This window comes from Chelon labrosus (genome assembly GCF_963514085.1).
Source record: "Chelon labrosus genome assembly, chromosome: 5".
In the NCBI taxonomy this organism is placed as follows: domain Eukaryota; kingdom Metazoa; phylum Chordata; class Actinopteri; order Mugiliformes; family Mugilidae; genus Chelon; species Chelon labrosus.
The window spans coordinates 10,996,945-11,018,442 of NC_140341.1; the positions used below are offsets into that span (position 1 = coordinate 10,996,945).

The following is a 21,498-nucleotide window of genomic DNA, read 5'->3' on the forward strand; positions in this document are numbered from 1 at the left end:
AAACCTTTGGCCGCAGCAGGGCTGGACATGAGAGGGATTCTCATTTATTTAATGCAAATATCTTGGGGCTGTTTCACAGTCTGACAGTGGGGGCTTCAACATGGTCAATATCTCAGGTTGCATCTCTAAAGCATTTCTTTTTTTCTTTTTAAAAAAAAAAGTCAGCCAAGGGTGCCTGACAGAGAAGTCTGAATCAGTAATGACACAAATAGGGCTAGTGCCTATTCTTTCAACACGACTCACAGTACTTCCCCAGCTGACTAGCTTTAGATTAAAATTCAACCTCTTCCCAGGGTATCGGCTTTCATCGTTTTCTTAAAGAGGAACACTTGACGTAAAGAACCGTCTTATGTGCCTATAATGTGTGATAATTATCCTACATATAAAATGATGACACCTCCATTAGGGTTCACAGCTTCAAGAACAACTATAAATAGTTTGCCGATATTAGCAAGTCAAATATGCGGCATAGAGGGCCTTCAGAACATCTGGTATGCAAGCTTGCATTATATTCACCAAAGTAACTGTCCCTTTATGTGCTTATCCGTCATCTGCCCGGTCCCAGCTGCGTTGAGATCAGTTACTTATCTCTTTAGCAAGGCTGTAAGGCAGCAGCACAAGCGGCATCACTGTGATCATTGTATAGTTAATCGTCACCTCCATCAACATTAACACTCTCTAACATGCTAACCAAAGGGGGACGAGGGGGGAGCCGACTGCACACTCTATTCTGAGGCTGACACTTGTTCTCTGAGGGGCGGTTTTTGGTGTCAGGATTACAGTGCACGAGAGAAAAGAGGCAGAGGAGAGGTGGGGAGCTTTCTCCACAACTCATGTCACCGGGGCTGTGTCGTGGCAGCAGAGGAGGGAAGAAAGGGACAGGGAGGATTGATTGGCGTTTACTTTTAGCAGCCTTTCAACCAATGCCAAACCAAAGAGACAAGCACGCATGGGAGCATCTTTCTATTGACACCCTCTCGTGGGTCAGCTAATCCATCTCCCAACCTCTTCTGGCTGCACGGTATAGACTGTGACCATACGGTATAGTCACATTCTCACATGACAAAAATAGGCCTGCACACATGCACATAAGGTTTGATAGGATTTAGTGTAAAGACATTCACAGAGACACACACTATCCGTTACATACCTTTGGCACAAGGCCAGAAGGACTCAAATGTGTCGCCACCGAACCATATGGACACACATATCTGAGCCTAATCTAACAGACACTGCAGCGCATAGACACATATTCTGACCTGCACACGGACAGTCATATCCGGACTGCTAAACACCATTGCCATCTTGAGCGCCCTGGATCACTGGGGCCATCTGACACTGTGGAGCCTGAATGCATTAAGACTGGCAAGGTGGCTGCACTTTCCATCCCAGCTCGCACTGTTACATAACCCTCCATGATATGAATGCATTAACAGCATTAGTTCTGCAGGTGAGAACACTTCTCACTGCTCACAAATGCTCCGATTTACATAATAGAAAATGCGGCTGCAAGACGTCAAACCAACTCGAGTTAATTGCCTGAAGTTAAATAACTGCTGACGATGCAATAAAAACTATTTTAAGCAGATTTTGAATTTTTCGCTTAAATGAAAAAAAATAATAATAATCTACACAATTAATTTGGAATTGAAGCAGCAGAGATGACGTTTAACTCCACAGGTGTCAATGGAAGTTGTAGGAGGAAAAATGAATGGAAGGAGGGTTTAAAAAAAATAAATAAAAATAAAATAATATTAGTTAGACTGTAGTGGAAAATAGCCAGTAAAGAATGTACAAGCCTGGTTGCATGGACTGGCTTAAATAAATGGTATTGCGACATCTCCTACATGCAACCGTCTGGGTTGGGACGTGCCTGGGTGAGTCCTGGAAATGGATATGACTGAGACAGTAGATCAGAAGGTAGATCAGACTATCAGGATATTTGGCCTGCGATGTGATATGAACTGCGTCTGGTTCCTTGCCCCCACCCCATTCACCCACTCGGGCTCAGACACAAACACGCCCCCACACCCCTCCTCGGAACTACGAGAAGAAATCTGACAGATGGGTGTACTGGAAAGATCCACTCAGGAGACCAAAACATACTAAGGCGTAGTCTGTCTGACGTTTGGATTTGGAGGGAAACTATAACCAGAGAGAGAGAGAAGCAGAACAGAGGAAAAAAGGGACATCTGTGGTATTTGTCTTCTTATTTTCTCTCTTGTGGGGCATGATGTGTCATAGAGTCTTTTGGATCATATTCCATTTAATTAATGAACCCCCCCACCCCCACGCACAACACTCACTCTAGCTCCAAGCTTCTTATCCCTTCCATGTAAGTTGCCTGTGCCCCCAAGTGGTTGAATGTGATAACTGCATCAGGTTTAAGCATGCAAATTAAACTTCAGCAGCTAAGACCACTGAAAACACACTGATTTTTTTGTAAAAATTTACTTTTAAGCTCACAACTCTTGTAGTTTTTCGAAAGGGCAAAGAAAGTGACTATAAATTAGGATGGGCTTTCAGATGGTTCACGACTGAAGTAACGTCTCTGTGATCGGAAGATCGTTGCATAATTCAAGTATGAAAAATACGTTGAGCAGAGCTGAATGGAGGTTTCTCATAACAGAGTGAGCACTACTCGTTTCACGGTAGAGTGCTTGAGATCAACGCTGCCTCGTCACAACATGTGGGTGAATGGAGGCGCTCTCGAACGCATAAAAAATCGTCTCAAACTGTCAATTTTAGTGAGTCACAAGACTGCAGAATAATATCTGACTGGGCAATTAACATAACACTAGTATTACTATCAAAACATTGGAATTATGAGGACTTTTTACCATCTAAATACCCTTTTTGCCCCCCCTCGTTTCTTTGGGTAAAATATATGGATAAATCATCATTCCTTTTTGTCACGACTGAGTGGTCAGACTTTTTAAAGAGGAATTTTAAGTAATAAAGCTGATGCTCCCCATAGTGTTGTAATGACAGACGCTTCATTCTTTTAACCAACAGGGATGCCTTTTGCCCTCGACTTCTGCCCAGCCCCGAGCATTTAATTAAGACTGGCTTAGGCCTGATTGATCCTGACACACCAGGAAGTTTCTTGAAAATCTGACTGCCAAAACCATGGAAGTATTATATAGGCCACAACCCCCCATTGCAGCCGGCAGCCCCTCCCCACACCCCACATAAAAAGGATTGTAAGCTGAAAGCCCCTCTAGTCGGTCCATGGGACCCTGCATTAATAAGGTATGTCTACACATTTTTCATTGACCCTTCTACATTCTCTCATGTCTAAATGAATTATTAGATTTTTCAGCGATTATTATTCATATTAAAAAGAAATAAAGACTGTTAGCGGGGGGTAACACACTTGTGGCAATCCCTTTCTTATACACTGTATGTTTGCACTTTGTCTATAGCAAAAAAAAATAAAAATATGTAAAGTGCTGTATCTAAATTTAATCCCTCGCATTAAATTTTACTACAGCTTCGTCAAATCCAGGAGTTCCTCCACAACAACAGACCCACACACCGCCACCATCATTAAATCAACAACACATTTCCTGCAGCAAGAGCTGTGATGCAAATAGGAAACTGGGATTGTGAGATTGTCAGCACTGTGTTCTGCGGGTGTTGTGCACCACATGGAGAGAATTCTTGTACCAGCTTTCACCGCAACACAGCCACTGATGAGTCAGTGAGCCCCATGAAAGTGCAAGAGCTCCACAAACACTAGCTTTGTGTAACAGTGTTTTCAACCCCCCCCCCCCCCCCCCCCCCCCCCCGACACCAGAATTGTATTAATGTCACAAATAAATTAAATTATATGAGGAACGAAAAGTAGCATATTAATTTAATAGTTAACAAAAATCTGGAAACGTCTGGTTTTAGTAAATTGCCAAAGTTGGCACACATCAGATTAAACTGCCTTGAGTTTTAACAGAGTGACAGAGCGTCCATGACATTCTGACATAGACGTGTCCAAAGGAGGAGTGAGAAGTGACAAATTTATGACACTTCTCCAAACCAGGGCCTAAGGGCAGTTGGGGTTAGTTTAGTTGCTAATTGCAGCCGTAGAATCAACGTATCAATGCTATCCAGACAAGTCTCATGGGAGTCTGTGAGAATGGTCACAAAATTTAATCAAAGATATTCAGGACCAATTAATTTTTTTTTTTTTTTTTGGAAACAAGCTATGACATTGAGAAACAAGCATTTAATTTGGCAGTATCTCTCGTACATTCAACACCTATTTGAAAACTCTGAGTGAAAGGGGCGTTTCTACCCATTGGTACTGCACCTTTTCTGCAAGTGCAAAGGCAATTTGTGCACATTTACACGTATCACTTGAAGAATTCCATGCAAGTTTCAAGTGTGCGCCACCCACAGATGTTCTTAATTCAAACCCAGATTGATTTAGAAATGAAGAAGCTACTTGGATGAGTAAAGAAAACTCGCTGTATTTGTTTTAGCTTGCCTTTTTTGGATATACCACGACGCGGATGACTGAGAATCTTCACAGACAAATTTCTGGACTGTTTCAGACGCTGCCACGAGACTGGGCTGCCTTTAAAAGTCATGATTCAGACACTGAAGATATTGCCAACGGATATCTTTTTTTTTTTGTTACAAAAAACAAAAACACAGATTAACTTTCATGGCTATTTCACAAGCTGTATTGTGTCATATTTAGTTTGCCAGGCAAGTGCTGTTTCTACTGATATTTTCGATAGTTTGCTTAAAATTAAACTGGTACATGTGCTGACTGAGAAAATAGCCACATGTTCACATACGGACTCAGTCAACAGTAATCATCATCGCTTGTAATCATCACTTCCTGTACATGCAAAATTGCTGCTTGTAAGCCCCTGAACATATAGTTTGGGTCAGATTAAATGTGGATTCCTACACACTTGTTAGTGGTAAGCGTTTCATGCATTTTGTTACCCAAAAACCTTTTACTCCTGCGATACAGTTAGAGTAAATATAGTACGAGTTGGTTTAGGTTTATGGGCATACAGTTAATGTGACTGTGACCTGAAAGGTGGGGAATACTTAAAAATAATCTTTACGCTGAGAGGTCCAGTGTTTCTAGATTGTGGTGGGGCAAAACAACTCATGAACATACTGGCACGACTAAGCCTCCTAGCATAAAGGCCAGTACAAAGACAGCGGAATATGTGTAAAAGATCATCGTAATCATTATCGTTAACTTCACAGAAATATACCGACTTAAAGAATCCTGTATAAATTCAAAATCCTCTATAAAATGGGGTTTTATTCCCTTTAAAAATGCTGTGTGCAGTCCAGACTGTGTTAGAAATAGCACAGGTGGTGCTGGTGTACAAACTGACTCACTTCCAGTGTTTCATCAACAGCTTATTTATAGGAAAGAAAACCATGTGCAGACAGAACAGTCACTGTAGGTCAATCTTGACTGTTAAGTGCTTCCCACATTTATTACTGAGCAATTCTTGGCCATGCCTCCTGACATTTGCATATGCAATTTGTCAACATTTTGATGTCAATCAACATTACATAATAAGTTCAACCGCTGTATGACAGTTTTAGAAGCAAGCAAAACGTTTTTCTAACAGTGAACTAAGAAGACCATGCCGCCAGGCTCTGCTTTGATGGCAGATGATAGTGCGTTAGCACATTAAACATTCAGGAACATAAACACAGACCCGGCCCCAATGTGGAAAGTGACGGGGGAAAGAGCGAGACCCTACCTTGGCCTATTTCTCCATTAAGGGTGTGGTGTGGGTGGGGTGTGTACAGCAACCAGTGCCCCTTCCTTCCCTTACTGGGAGGATCATGGAAACTACACTCACACATTTTGACTCATTTGGCACCAACTCATTGCACGATCAGACGAAAAATCACGTGTTTACAGCATAATATACGTAAAGACATCCAGACGTTTGTGTAGAAAAGACAATTTATCTTCCACAGAAATGTCAACAGGAGTCTCTTAAGTGTCTAGTTTATGGCGGAAGGGAGTAGAACTAACCGTGTAACGCTTTTGACAGATAAGATTTTTAAATTTCACCTCAAATATACACACATTTTACAGAACACTAATATGCCTTTACATGGTACAGCAAGGGGAGCATGACTACAGGACTATTTAGCAATGAAATCACAACCATAAACCACAAATATATTCAGCTACAAATTCTTTCACCCTTCCCTATCGAAACACAAAACATGAACTCGACTGTAAATCTTGCAAAGCTAATGCACTTTTCATAAAGGAACTGAGAAAAACTAATCCATTGCCATTTGTTATGAAAAAAAAAAAAAAAAAAAAACTATGCTGTGAAAGAAACGCAGCAAAATTCCCATGCTTTTTGATTTGGGCTTTACCATCCAGAGATGTGAGTATGGGGAAGTATGGTAAACTATTCCACTTAAACATAAATCCTTAAAAATTATTGTCTCAGCCATAGCAACTAGGAATTACTTTGGGGTTAACGAAGCAACTATTTGCTAATATACTTTTTAATGATGCCAAAACGCATGCAAATCCTAACCAGTAGGGGAGTATCTGATGTGTAATGGTAGCTTAACAAAGGGACCTAGTGCTTATATTGTGTCTCTACTCACCAGAAACTGAGTATGAAGACAGAGGATTTAGACTCTCATAAAAGAGGGTGAGAGGACCAGGTATTGGCACCGTCATTAAGGTCAGTGGCGATTCCTGAACACAACAAAAATGTTGTGTCAAGGTCAAGAGCGTGGAGTACCGTCACACTGGCCCATTACTGGAATCCAGGTAGCGATAGTGGGCATCGGGTACAGGAAGTCATCAAGAAATTTCCATTTGGAGTGATCGAAAGGTTTCCTGGACAGCGCAGAATGGGTGTTGGAATATTGTTAGTGGAAATGTCTGCTGATTGACACAGGGTATGACGTCTGACGGACGACTATTTGGACTGGAGTGGCGACTAATGATCTAGGTGTCACAATGTTATGATACGGAACTTTTTTCATTAATCCAAACAAACATGGTCGTTGCATAAGGTTCGGTTAATACGTATGCAACTGCCAAAAGAGGTTAAGAATCTAAATCATTCTTTAAAGATATCCAGAAATCTTTTCTTCTTAAAACACAATCCTGAAACTCAGACTTCAGCTCAGCAGCTGGCTGCTGTTTTGGTCCCTCTCTTTAGGTCCCGTAGTAAAGCTGGACTTCAAAAGAGGCTTATCACTGTCACATTCTCTCAGAAGAGAACACAGTAATGGAGACCGGATGCACAGGCTTACCCTAGGTTAGGCTAACACAAGGAGAGGAGTGAAGAAATGCTTTGAATGTTGCCTTGTAAAGGGAAGAGCTCCTGTATAAGGCCTCCCGACCTTCCCACTCCACTTCCTTCCTGAGAAGTAAAAAGGAATGCTGTGTCAGGTTTAATAAATTAGTAAGGACGTGCATTTTAACTTTCCCTCAGTAAAGTCAAAAATTGCCACAGAATGCTGTGATGTGACCACACATGAACGCAAAATGTAATAGATTGAAATTAAGAGGAATGGCAGCATTATTTGTAGGCTGCTTAGAATTTTAAGCTTGGGATTTGACAGCACACGCAGCATGTATTTTTTTTTTTTCCCCAGTAAAAATAACTTTATGTAAATGTACATCTACACTGTCAAGAAATCATGCAGCGTCTGTGGTATAACCCAAAATGCAGCTCCCCTTCTCACAATTTTTCAGCGTTAAGAGAAGAAGTAAAACAACTGCGCTATATGGCAAATTCAAAATAACATATCTGCTAAGGGAAGGGTGGTTTCACTAGATTCAAGTTACCCAAAAGAAATTGGCAACTAATAAACTGTTGGAGTTTATTTCTCCAAGGGTACATTCCACTAGTTTATTCGAATGGCATTCATCAAAATCAGCAATGAGAAAGTTGGAAGGTAGACGTAAAGAGGAAGGCTTGGCCAGTGTGAAATACACGACCAAGTACACATTCCCATTTCTATAAATTAGACAAGCTTAGACTAGAGAGCTGAAGTCATGACACCATTTAACCTGCATTCCTCCAACTTCGTTAACTAATGCAATCTCATTAAAGTCTTTATGGATTGTGATCCACTACAGCTGCTCTAAAGAAAATAAAAGCTTTGTTTTGCTCTCTACAGATGCTACGATTGGTCGTTTCTCCTTGGCCACCTTCTAATTAACTAGTAACAGCAAGCGCATCATTACATTTTAGTCATTTTGTCATTGCAGGATTTTATTTTTTTTTTTAGTAACTGCTAGCGGGAACAAGGAAGGGGTTCTGTTGCATATGTGCAGCCTGGTATCACAAGACACAGAACAAAAAGCTAAGTTTGTATATTTGATCACCCCTTCATATCTCCTTGTACATCTCATTCCCGTCTCCTCCATCTTTGCTATGGCTAACTCCATCTATCACAAGGTCCCCACTTTGACTGTGGCTTCATCCTGTATTTTCCAATTATCACCTTTTAAAGGCCAGCTGGGTGCATTCCAAACCATCGGGGGGCAATTCCATTTGCATTGCTCTGAGACAAAGTCATGCCCAAGTACTTTCATGCTTAAGTTCATAACAGACCGTCTAAAAGGATGTTACACAGGCTGCAGCTAAAAAGTCACCACGATACAGTACCGTCAAATAAAATGCATCAAACTAATTGGAGGACGCTCTTTCTTTGGAAATATCGTGACATAAAGTACTCAGAAAGCTTGAAGCCGACGGATTTTAAGATATGTTCTCGTGCAACATCCCCCTTAAAAATGTAAAAAGTTTGCGTTCCCCAAACTTTTTTTCATTTCAAACTGATCAATGCAACTCTCCTGAGTGTGAGGCTCTGTTTACAATTTCAGCTCATTATGCTGATTTTATTCTTCTCCTTCATTAACTTGATTTTTTAAGCAGCCAAAGGAGTGTTTTACATCTGTTTCATTGAGGTCAATTTACACCAGTTCAAATTCCCTGCACTCAAAGAGCTCTTACCTCTGCTGAAATGAGCGTTACATCCGTGTGTGTGTGTGTGTGTGTAGTTTGAAAGGGGTGGAGGGGAAGTAACTGTTTCATTTGCTTTGCACATTAATGAATACTACCTTCTCTGCCTGCCTTTAGGCTCTTTTTTTTTTTTTTTTTTTATGCTGGGGCCGTTCACTTGTGTAAACCTGTGTTTGATTTCCCCTCACCCCTCCCTCTCGGACTGCATATAGTAGCATTTAGCTGTGAATTAATTTTCATGTTTGGATATATCCTGCTGAGGTGTGATGCCAGCGGTGCATAATCAGAATCTGCAACACTACGTATGGGTAGATAGGCCTTGTGGGCATTTTCACAGTCCAGATCTGTAGCTGGGCGGGGGGAAGCCAAAAAGAAAGAGAGGGGTCAATGGCCAGCACACACAACCGAAGCCAGCAAAAGGACAATGGAAATTTAACACAACTGAGCAAATCTGTTGTCTTATAAAAAAAGGGCACGGAGCATATGATGACTTTTGCAGTGTGGTGTGCAGCTGCGAGTGTGTCTGCGTGATAATGCACATGTCTCTGGCCATGGGACAAGACAAGCAACCAAAGCCACAGCTCAAACACCAGCAGCCCTTAACATGGTGTGTCTAATGCTCCTATTTAGTGTTTGGGGTGCAGTGGCGCGTGGCCTGAGGTTTTTGGGAGGGGAGCGTGGATAGCACCTAGCCTGACAGCTGTGCCCCAAACTGAAGACAAAAGCCCGAGGAAGTACCGCATCAGCGAAGATGGGACTAAAAGGCACGGCAATTTGCTCGTGGTCTGTCCTATATTACCGCCTGATTCAGTGCAACGTCCACTATTCATGCTGAATATGGCATTAGCAAACACTGCCGTCATATCTGGAGCCGAAACTGGGAATATCTTTAAACAAATTCTGCTACACAGGAATAGGCATCATGTGGTACGTCAAGATCAAAAGCGGCAACACAAACTACTAATTCGTAACAGGCCTTATTTCAAAGAAACACAAACAGAACGAACATAGGCCACCTTTTGTGCATCAGTCTTTTCACCGGAGTTTATTTGTAATCCTTTGATAGGAGGGAGTCTCTTTGTCAATCGGTGTACATCAAAGATTAGCTAACTTACCATGCTGCTTGTATTTGTGTGTCTATGTGTGCATGTCCGTATTCAAGTCTTTAACATCACACACTAAGGCTCACTTTTAATCTATTGATTTAATAAGTTTGGGTAGCAGGTCGCTGGCTGGACAAATAAACCAGTTGTGGGCCTATAGGGAAAACATCTGAAGTATGTGCATGTTTGCATTGTTGACAGAATGATCTTCTGCTGTATATTCCTTTAGGTATTCATCAAAGTACACTCTCTACACGTCATTTTTTATTTTTTTTCCTTTGAAGAATGTGCATAAAACACAAAGTAAAAAAAAAAATGCCACCCATGATCAGTTTTCATAATCACAAGCCCTTTAATTCCATCTGCCAGGTTCCTCCGTTTGAGGGTCGGGCTAACAGTAGCCAAAGAGATAATAATTACTTGTTTGTTGTCACATCAGCCATTAGGTGATAATTAGACCCGGGTGCAAATTTGAACTCTCTTTAATGGTTTGTTTTATCTGAACACGTGTTCCCAGATGGATGCCTGATTATCCTACATTTTTGCGAATTAAAGGATAATCAAGGCTGAGCTAAACAGACCTGGGCCTTCAATTTGCCGTCAACCTCACCACAGACTCAATGAAACTATCACATGGTTTTAGGAACGCCTGACTATTCTAAAGGTGGTTTGTAAGAAGGCAGAGAGTGGTGCGGATTTTCTTTTGTGTCTTCATGAATGTGGCAGACCTGAATTTGGTCTCAATAGATACTGGCCGTGTGCTTTGCTTGGAGAGGCAGCAAGGCAGATGAAACATGCGCGAACAATGGATCAAGAGGTGCTCACAAAAGGGCGGTGCAGCCATTTCTGGCATCCATATCAATAACCATCATTGTAATAAAATGGAAAACTAAATATTTAGAACTATGTCTTGACATCAAAACAGGAAAAGTGTCCATCCGTCACAACCTTTAAACTACCTTTATTATGGCCATGTATCCACAATCAAATGCACAGATGTCAGGGGACTGAAATGGCTCAAAAATATCCACTGGTTTAAATTAGACCATCAAACAGCCAGCTGCTGATTTGCTTCCTGTGTGGGTGTGTGTGTGTGTGGGGAGACAACCGAGCAGGTTTCTGACCTCCCATGGGTGTAGAAGAGTGAGTGCAATGGTGTCAGTTCACTAAAACAACAAAGTGTTTAAAAGAGGGTATTTCATGATTTAAAACCAAAAACAAGTCTTTCATACAACCATTCGCTCTAAAAGTGAACTGAACTACACCAATCTGAACATAACATTTTGATTTGTATAAAATCAAGTTAATCAACTGATTGATTAAAAGCACAATTAGTTTGAGTTAATTCCACAACTACAGAGAGAAGATTTCTAAACTGTAAAATGCTGCCTCACTTGCATGACAAGATAACAAGGTCATTTTACAATCTACGGTGTAAAATCAAACAGGTTCTGTTATTTATAAAGGTACTACAAGTTCCTTTAACCAGTCTGAGTATTACATCCATAAACTGAAAGCTCAGACATCTATGAAGTGCATAGTTTATCAAACTTGGACTGGTTTTATAACTGTAGAAACTTGACTTTCAAGGTAAAGAGCAATAAAAAAAAATGGTTTTGCAGCATTGCTGAAGTCACAACCTTGAAAAAGCAGCCAGATTCTCGCAAGATCTATTTGCCAGGCTTGTGATAATAGTTCAATAAACCAGCATCATATGAGGACCGTCTGGCAGCTACACATATTTTAGGTACGACGGCAGTCTACGTTAACGGCGACAAGAACGAGAAGTGACCGTTTCCCTTACAAAGACAACATGAATTCTGTACAGCTGCATAGCTTGCAAGCTCTTCAAACTGTTATGTTCAGTCTATGTTAAACGGTCATAAATGGCTTGGTGAAAAGGTGCCTGCCAAACAGTTTCAAAGGACAGTTTTGCAGACGGTTCTGTGCAGCAAACCATTTCGCATACGTGGTCACTGAAGTCAAACCCGACTTCAGTCATGCCGTCCGATTGTTGGTGGGGATTAGTGGAATTTGGCAGAGATTAATGTGCAACCGCTCATCGACTTCCAGGGTAGAGAAGACACCATTTGGCCAAGATACTAGCGTGTTACATTTGTACAATTTAATGAAATCCAACTTGCTGTAATAATTCTTTGAAAAGGCTTCTCTGTTCAGACCGTCAGACAGGACTGTGTACTTAATAACAGTGATTAGAGATGGTGTTACACAGCATTACATCAAGTGTAGGCTAGTGATGTCACTGTACACATAGTCTCACCTCTTACCGTGCAATCAAAAGCCAGCATGTGCAACAGTTAAAACACAAGTAAACTAGTAAAAAAAACTCTTGCGCGAGTGGCTAAACAAACATTTTCAGAGAACGGAAAAGAAACAAAGGCTAAAATTTCCTCTTGTAAAGCACTTTGTTTTCAACATAAGAAGTTTGTTGTTAATTGCCACACCCACGTACATGCACTAAGGCGATATACTACTATGGAAACGTGTTACAATGCGTATATTTGTATACTTGCTACAAATAGCCTGACACGGTGAAAGAGAGCAGACCCTCATATGTGAGAGTGGCTGTGTCCTTAGACGGCATTAGTGCAGGCATTATCTTGTTGTGCCAGACAGTTCAGTAGTAAAGACCCTGGCAAAGGGCCTCGTAGTAAACTCTGATAAAACTGCACAGTAGACTATGAGTGTTGTAGCCATCCTGGCACACAGATATGGGTCATGCTAGGCTGTCCTCTGGCTCACCCCAGCACCCGAGCCCAAACTCTGATGAGATTAGCCGGCCAGCCAGGCGCTCAGTGGTGGTAAAACACAAACAACACTGATTACGTGAACATTAAAGTCGGATCCCCCTCACACTTCAGCTCGGATCCCCTTGTGCGGGATCACGAGAGGGTTAGCGTAATGACTGCGCCGCCATTTGCAGCACATACAGCGGTACTACGCCTGCCCCGGCACACGCGACTGACCCCATAGATGCGCAATTATCTCGTGAATAGAGGGAAAGCGCTGTAACTGTCAATGCATGGAGGGTGGCACAGTGACGGAGCCAAATAATGGTGTTTTCCAAAGAAACCAGTCTGCCTGGCCTACTTATTTGTTAGTAAGTCACTGAAACAGGAGCCCAGACTGTTTGATGGGTCCTTTCAGTGACTAGTTTTGTGGGATAGGTCAGTGAATGTAGTGCCTTGGCCACCGCTACTTTCTGTTAAATCACTGCAAGAAATGGGATTAGGCAGGTTGGAATGCCAGGGTAATCACTCATTCAGCAGCAGCCAGGAGAAAAGGCCTCCTTAAGGAGAAGGGGTGGGTTTTATATAGCTGAGAGCTTTGATTACTGCCCCGTCTTAAAACCGCATCCGATGAGTAAAGACGTGCACTGGTCCTCCCCCACATTTACTGGGCGAGTTGCCCTCCTGGGTTCCTGTAAATAAGTGATGTCACAGTGCTTAATGATGCCCAGACTAGACTCAGCAAGGTCCTGAGGAGAGAAAAAAAATTAAATAAATAAAAAAAAATAACAAACTACCAGCTTCATCACTTCTGTGAGCATGCTGCCTTACCGTCATGTCAACAAAGAATTAGTTTTGAAAACTGCATCCTATGTCTCTGCGGGGCTGCTGATGATGCAGCTGTAGTGTGCAGCAGTGAACACGATCAAGAGTATTCTCTCTCTCTCTCTCTCTCTAATTCCATGAAGCCAGTAAAGTTCACCCTCTGGGAAAAGAAACATTGTCCTCATCTGGAGTTCGACTGCTCTGTCACTAATGAAGATGTTCACTTTCTGCGGGCTTTCTCCCGTTCTCCCCGACGCAGACTGGTAGTGACAGTTGTTTCCAGTTGCTACGTATAAAAGGGCCCATCATAAAGCCTGGCTAGAGGAAACAGGATAAGCGCTTGAGCCAAGGCAGTAAAAAGCTCTCTGGGAACTTGAAAGCCACACAAATGAAGTCTACGTCTGCCATCTGGAAACAATAAACAAACAAAACCCAGCAGCCAAACAAACACCGCGCATGCTAGAGGGGGAGAGAGAGAGAGAGAGGGAGAGACAGAGAGGAATAGGGAGAGAGCGAGAAATTGAATCAGCCTTTAAGAGATTCAGGGTGTGAATGAGTGATAGGAAGAGGAGGGTGTCAGTGTTAAAAATGTGTGCAGCATGCATCATTAGCGGACGCTGATGGGAAGACAGACAGTGAGACAAGCCTTTGTATAAAATACCCTTTGATGCTAGGGAGATGGCCCTGCTGTTTGAATGTGTGTGGTACCACTGAAACCTGGTTCTAATGAAGTGTAGTGCTAACAGGAGGCTGCCTGTCTGCAACCAGTGCCGGTGCCAGAGAAGTGATGAGAAGTTAGAAACTGGTTTCAAAAATCAGAAAAAAAATAAATAAATACCAAAGGAAATGAGCCAACTCTTTGCTCCCTGCCCAGATACATCAGAAGTGCGATGTTCTTATTTTTCAGAAATTCAAAAGGATCCATCGCTTTGGTCTGTTTTTTGCTGGGAGGTTTTGTGTGTTAATGATCATACAACATTGTTTCTACGTTTCCTTACTGTTCAGAAGCTGCAGTGAACCGCGGCTACGGAGGAGAACTTTAAAGACAATCATGAGATCAACTACACTATAAATATGAAACAAGAATATCAGAACTATTTCTCTTTGGGGCTTAATGCACCGAATGACACACTTTCACCGTTCAGAAACACGTCCACCTGATCAAGAAATGTCAAAAATAAGAAAAATTACAACAGCCCCATTTGCACCGGTCCTAACTGCCTCATGATATGAAATTAATTGATATTTATTTTAGCGCAGATGCTTGGCTGTCTTGAGAACAGTATAAACGAATCAACTACATGCACGAGGAGAATGTTCTGCATCGAGGGTGTCAAACATACGGCCCACCAGAGGGTCTAATCTGGCCCGCAGCATGAATTTGCAAAGACTTAAACTGCATTTCAACTGCTATCCCTAATTTGTCCAGTGTTTTAGTAGGAGAAGTGGACAGAACACAACACCCAGAAGTTAACGGCACACGGTAATGTGACGAAATTGCACTTGTTTTTGTTAAAAAAATGTCAGGTCAGTTGGGAAAGTTAATGAAATGTAAACATTTTCATAACGTACTTATTTGCACTAAAACAAAGGGGAAAAGTTAATAGGCTATGATGTAACTGCTCCGGCCTGATTGAAATCAAATTGGGCTCTATGTGGCCCCTGAACTTATCCGAGGTAGACATGTTCTACATCAAACCTTGAACTCTGTTGTAATATTAACTATACAAGAAAACAACAGGCTACTGAGCAAGTTTTTAGCTGTAGTTTTTTTTTTTTTTTTTTAAATTCACTTAATAAATCACAGATTTCATTGAATTCTATTATTAATATTATATCACATCCTAGATGTGCACGAAAAGGCTTGCCAACAGCAGCACAGTTTCATCATATTTGATACCACAAACCCAGTTTCAAAGAAAGCCATTCATTGGGACCATTCACTGCGTGGAAATTCATGAGATGAAGCTACACTTGGTACAAGACCAAAAATCACAAGATGCTCTCATGATCACAAGGCACGCTGTCAACACTGACACCGAGGGGGTGAACCAAGAACTGCAGCCGCGCGGCCACAGCATGGACCCGCTCACTGTTACAGTTAGTCTCACCTATAGGTGTGCGTATACGCTTAAGCAAGGCGGCACGGCGAAGGGAACGACACAAACACCACACATAACAAACACACACTCATACACAACCCCCCCCGCTGGGCCTGGTTAACAAACACTCCGCTATAAAAGCAGGCCTCTTACTCATTAGGGTGCTGTGTATCAGACAGGAAATGCTGGGTAAATTACACCTCATCGCCCTGGAACTAGCCAACCATCACCATGGCAATGAGCCAACCGCGGTGCCGTGAGAAGACCCAAGCACCGTCACGGCAGAGGGAAACGGGACGGTGGACAAGATACAACAACAAAAAGTACCGGATACCAGTGACACGAACGCACTGCTGCAAGTTTCTGCGTTGCAAACCGACTCCAAATTTGCATCTAATTAACGGTTAAAAGAACTTCTCTGGCATTTTGACAGGGTTGCTGACTGCAAAACAGGAAGTAATATCCTGCCCACACACACACGAAACTTTGACTGCTACCCAAATTAATGCTACATGGGATGAACTGTACCAGCCACTCTTTGTTTGAGATTTTAAGTCATGCCTACAGGAGGTTTAATGAGTTACAGGTAGTCAACAACAAATCACAAAACTAAGAAACTGATATTATATGTAATTCAGTTATTTAACAAACAAACTAATTATATTAACACACTGTATACTACTGTACTGTATCCTATTGTATAACCAGAACAAAAATAAATAGTTGACTTGCATCAAGACCTGTAGTTCCCAAACACTGCACTACTCATAAAAATGGTAATTTTATCGCACCACTTGTATTGGCTCGCATCTGCAAAAAAAGCAAAAACACAAGGTTCCTAACTTGTTGTCATTAAAAACAGAAAATATTTCCCGAGGTTCCCATTCAGCCCGACCACCACGCTCGAACCTCAAGCCACACAAACCACCCATTAGCCAAGTCCACCCCATGTTTCTAGAACAAAATTCTTTTGTTGCATTGTTCACACATTCCTCCGTGGCCATGTTTATACAGATGCAATTCCATGTGCGCCGCTGGGTCCTACTCCGAGGCTGAAGATGTGTTGCTGATCAAAGGCTTTATTGCTTGAGCTGAGACACTTGTTTTGGTTGAGTTTTTTTTTTTTTTTTTTTTCTTCCCCTTGTGGGTTTACAGGTTAACATATCCATCTGTTGGCCGTATGGATCCACCTTGGTTGGCGGTGGGACAAGTGTAGGCCTCTCTTCTCTGCCATCGCACACTGCTCCCTCAACCCTGTTTACTCAGCTGGTCCCCACGCCAGTCACCAGAGCTTTGTTTTCACACAGCAACATGTGTTAACTTAATGCTCTGTAACAGATTTCAAAGGCAAGCTTAGCTGGGTCAACAACAGGTAATAGAGCGATTTATTGATTTCTCCGCTCCAAAAAAAAAAAAAAAGAAGTATCTTGGTAGGCGCTAGAAATTATGTTGTGATGTGGATTAGTGTTTGTGTTGTTTTCTGGATAAAACAATCATTTCCTACTAGGCAATGGGACTGAAATCATCATACATATTATAAAAGGGAAAAATAAGGAGACAAGTGGCAATCAAAGGTGTCTATTAAATAATTAGATGAATCCTTAAATTGTTCAAAAAAAGAAATCCATAGGATTTGAGGTTATTTGACCAACCTGCTTGCCCTCCTATAGCTGCAGAATTTGGTTACACGGTCCCCTTGGTTGTTTTCTTGCTTGATTGGATTATGGCCACACACACACCTCAAGCTCGGCTTCCACCACCAATCAATGAGGAAATGAGGTGTCAACACTCTGGTGTTTATTCTGCACCCATTTATTTTTCTACCGGAAGCCAAAGAAAGCTCGGCCACAGAGGACACCAGATGAGCAAAGGGGATTTACAATTGCTGCATATTTCTGACGGCGGTACAAACAAGGGTTTTGTGGTGCGCCACAGCTAATTACATTTTAAGATTACAATAATACGTGCGGTTTTATTTCATTTTCTTTAATTGAATTACATGTAAAGTCCTCTGGTATTATACAGTTTTTAATTGAAATTAGCCAATTTACTGTGAAATTACTAATGCATACATAATGACATTTTGTACTAATATTAAGAGAGTATAATAGAACGCATGTATATTAAAATGCTGTCTCGTTTCCAATCTCTTTTATAACTGAGAAGACGGGGCTTTTAAACTTCTGGCTGTGCGTCCATATGACCAAGCTGAAAGAACTGGTAATGGGGAAGACACCAGGAAGTCTGTAATGCTTCCAGTCAGCATGAAGTGCCATCAAAATAAAATTCTGCACAGTAGCTGCTGCTTAAAACAACTGGGGCAATTGAAAATTCCCCTTCCAATTTATGCCAAATGCCACTTTATAAACATTCTAGCATGACTGCCAAGTGTCTGCACTGCTTTATGCCCGTTCTCTTAATTGAAAACGTTATAGGGGTGCATTACACTTGGGGTTTTTATAAGCTGTGCTATAAAGCCCTAGCAGGCCCTGAGAGGGGAAACTGCCCATTAACTTATAAGGTCCAGGCCTTGGCTCTCTTAATTGACAACCTCTAGGCTACTTTCATCACTTGTCGACTTCATAGCGGCAGTCAATGCTTCCTCCAGGATGCTGTTGCATCTTTGACACGAGGGTGTTTGTGACAAAGAGCAGTCTGCCGCCAATGCCAGGGCGAGGGCTCTAGGCTGTCCATAAAACAAGCGCGCACATTCCTGTCCTAGTTCCAGCCATCTGAGAGGGCTGCATTTAACCATTAAGGTACTGCTTCCCAGAAGCAGCAGTCAAAAAATGCCAAAATGAATCCCATTAGTAGAGTCGTCTTTTATATGAATATGCTACGCACGAGTGACGGAACGCATCAGAAAAAAAATGTTTCAAAATATCAAAGAAGACAGTTTCACTATCAAAGTCAATTTAAGATACAAAATAAAATGTGAGGTGCTAAGTTATAAGACAGATTATCAAATATCCCCACAAGCACAAAAAGACAGACAGACACACACACACACACCAGAGTGGCGTGACAGTCACTTCACACTCTAACTTGGCAGGATCATCAGCTTTGTGCCTCTGGAAATTCATGCATCTTGAATTAGAGCCACATGTCACAACGTTGTTGACCAGAACAGACACATTACTAAAATATTGAACCCACTTAAGATCTTTGTAACCAACATTCAAAAGTTTGTCATTACACCTCTGATGAGACTTTTGTGACAACTTATACAAGTAGAAGAGCTCTAGGCAACTCCGACTGCCAACCATCTATCATTATATCTCGACTTAATCTTAGAGAAAGGCGCATAAGACTAATATGCGTGCCTTTGTAGTACTCCATCAATTCAGTTTTGCAATACAAAAGGTTAAAATCAAAACAATAGAGTGCAATATGCCCAGTGCAAGAGAATTTGCAATACCAATTACAGTAATTAGCTCATAAAATCTCAGTCTGAAGTGAGCCATTGTTTAACTTTTTTTCTTTTTTACAAGAACACCAGTACTCCGCTGGTAATGATATTAATAGCCCAATCAGAACAAAAATGCTTCATGTACCGACCACAGTTGTAACAGGCTGAACCAGTCAGAAGGCAGTTTCAATCAGATTGAGGGTGGTGTAAACCTTTAATTGTATGTTCAAAGGGAAAGCATAAACGCCTAATATCCATGTAAACGCTAATCTTATCGATTCTCTCTGGTTGGAGTGAATACATTATTTCTCTGCATGTTTGTTTCTAACCAATGCGAGTCCAACGAGGTCCAGATGAAGGACCAGTTGGAGTTTGGAGTGTTTAACTCTTTCTAATTGTAATGGACAATCAGGCATTAACTAAATATCACTCCCATCATACAGACATGGTATGTTTCATGTAGATTTGGTCATTTTAGGATGTTAACATGTAAAACTAAGTTGTTGGGAGGGCATTAGCATTTTGGCTAAAAGCATTAGTGAGATTCTATACACCCACAGTTCCTAGAGTGGCTGTAGACTACATCTTTACATCACTAGGCTGAAGTACTTTGAATCAGAAGAAACAGAAATGTTTTGTATGTTCGCACATACAAGGAATTTGTTGTCAGGAAGAAATAAAGACCAATACAAAAAGATATACAAATATATAAATAGACATGTCAGGTATTTAACTTGCAGGAGTACCAATTGGCAATTATGCAAAACAGATACGGATGATTACAACAACAAATTGATTATCCGAACAGGCAATATAAACATGCACGCAGGTGGGCTTGCTTATGTTTGCTTAACGACAAACACGACAACCTCTTCAGATTAAGTAGAGCGTTGACCTTTGTTTCAAAATTAAAGATTTAAACCATGGAATCAGGCTTTTGTTCGACTGTGACACCCAATAACCTTCATTATCATAATTTCATTAGGCCTCAGCGTTGGCGAATCAGTATATATATGAAAAATTCAAATGGGCACTGTGGTTATTTTAAAATTAGACATGAAAATTACTACTACTACTACTATGTCACTGGAACTGTATCAGTCAAATAATAAAATGCCACCACTACCAGCTTGTGTAAAAATATACAAGTCAACCGCACCGCAAACCACAAAAGCAAACATTGTGAGTTGAATCATCAATCTAAAATAATCGCCTCAAATATATATTTAACTTTGCAGAGCTCATTGCATTTATAGCCAGTCACTACAGAGACTACTTGGGCATACCAAAAATAAGTGGCAATAAAAAAATGCACACATATACATATATAGATAGATATTAAAAGAAGCAACAAGAAACAAATGCACTGCAAATACAGAAATGCTAAGGGTGAGGCTAAGACTTTTGCTATGCTACCAGTCTTTATACTAGGCCAGACTAACTCCTTGCATGAACTCTGCACACTCATGAATTTAACACGGCTTGTCAAAGTCTAATTCCTGGAAATAAAGCTTTAATTCCCCCCAATAAACAATGTAACATAAAAAGCTAAATTTCCATTAAGTTCCTCTGCCACTTCTTTGCTTAAAAGTCAGGTTTGAACTGCTCTCTTAAGTTTGGTTATGGTACAAGTGACTAGCTTGTTTTCATTGACAGTGAAGCTATAAGCTAAAGCTAGTAGTGTTAATGTACAAAGTTGCTGCGACGTTTCCACACATTCCTGAGGTTTCTACATTAATTCAACAACTACAACAAGCGACTACTTTGTTGTTTCGACAAACAAACTGCAGTTAACAAGTGCTGTACTTCTCCCCAGCCGGAACAAAACAAAACAAATGACATTTGACGAACAGCTACTGCCGTGACAAAGAAGGAACAGGTGGTGGACGCTTGAAATTGGCGCCGTTAAATTTTACTGGGTGAAGCGATTCTACCAGAAACAGAGCAAACTCATCTAGAAGGAGAGGGAAGGAAACGCGAACTGACTTACTGCGGAACAAGTCGTTTTACAGCTCTGGTGATGCGCGCCGCCATGTTTTCCCGATGACGCGTAAAAGGAGCAAGAAGCTATTGGCTTCATAAGGAGTTCCCACGTGCAGCCGGAGGGATGTGATTGGCTGCGGGACGCAGAGGGGGCGGGCTCTGGACTACTACTCTCACATGGGATAGTAAACAGTGGACTAACTGTGACTGGTGCTGTTGTGGAGGAGGGAGAAGCTGCAATGAGTGAGGGACATTCACCAACATTTATATTAAAATATACTTTGCATTAAAATACAATTAATACTTAATTAGTATTAAAATAAGTCACAG

The 21,498-nt window shown here is 41.4% G+C and overlaps 1 protein-coding gene across 1 annotated transcript in view; it reads right to left on the reverse strand.

Annotated features, from left to right (window-relative positions):
* clybl (citrate lyase beta like) overlaps nucleotides 1–21,219 on the reverse strand; it is a gene marked incomplete at its 5' end in the record, with an annotated part of 54,491 nt that extends 33,272 nt beyond the window's left edge. The window contains one exon of the mRNA XM_084545231.1: nucleotides 21,176–21,219. Within this exon, the coding sequence (XP_084401357.1) occupies nucleotides 21,176–21,219 (44 nt within the window). The remainder of the gene's footprint in view (nucleotides 1–21,175) is intronic.
* Between the last annotated feature and the right edge of the window lie 279 nt (nucleotides 21,220–21,498).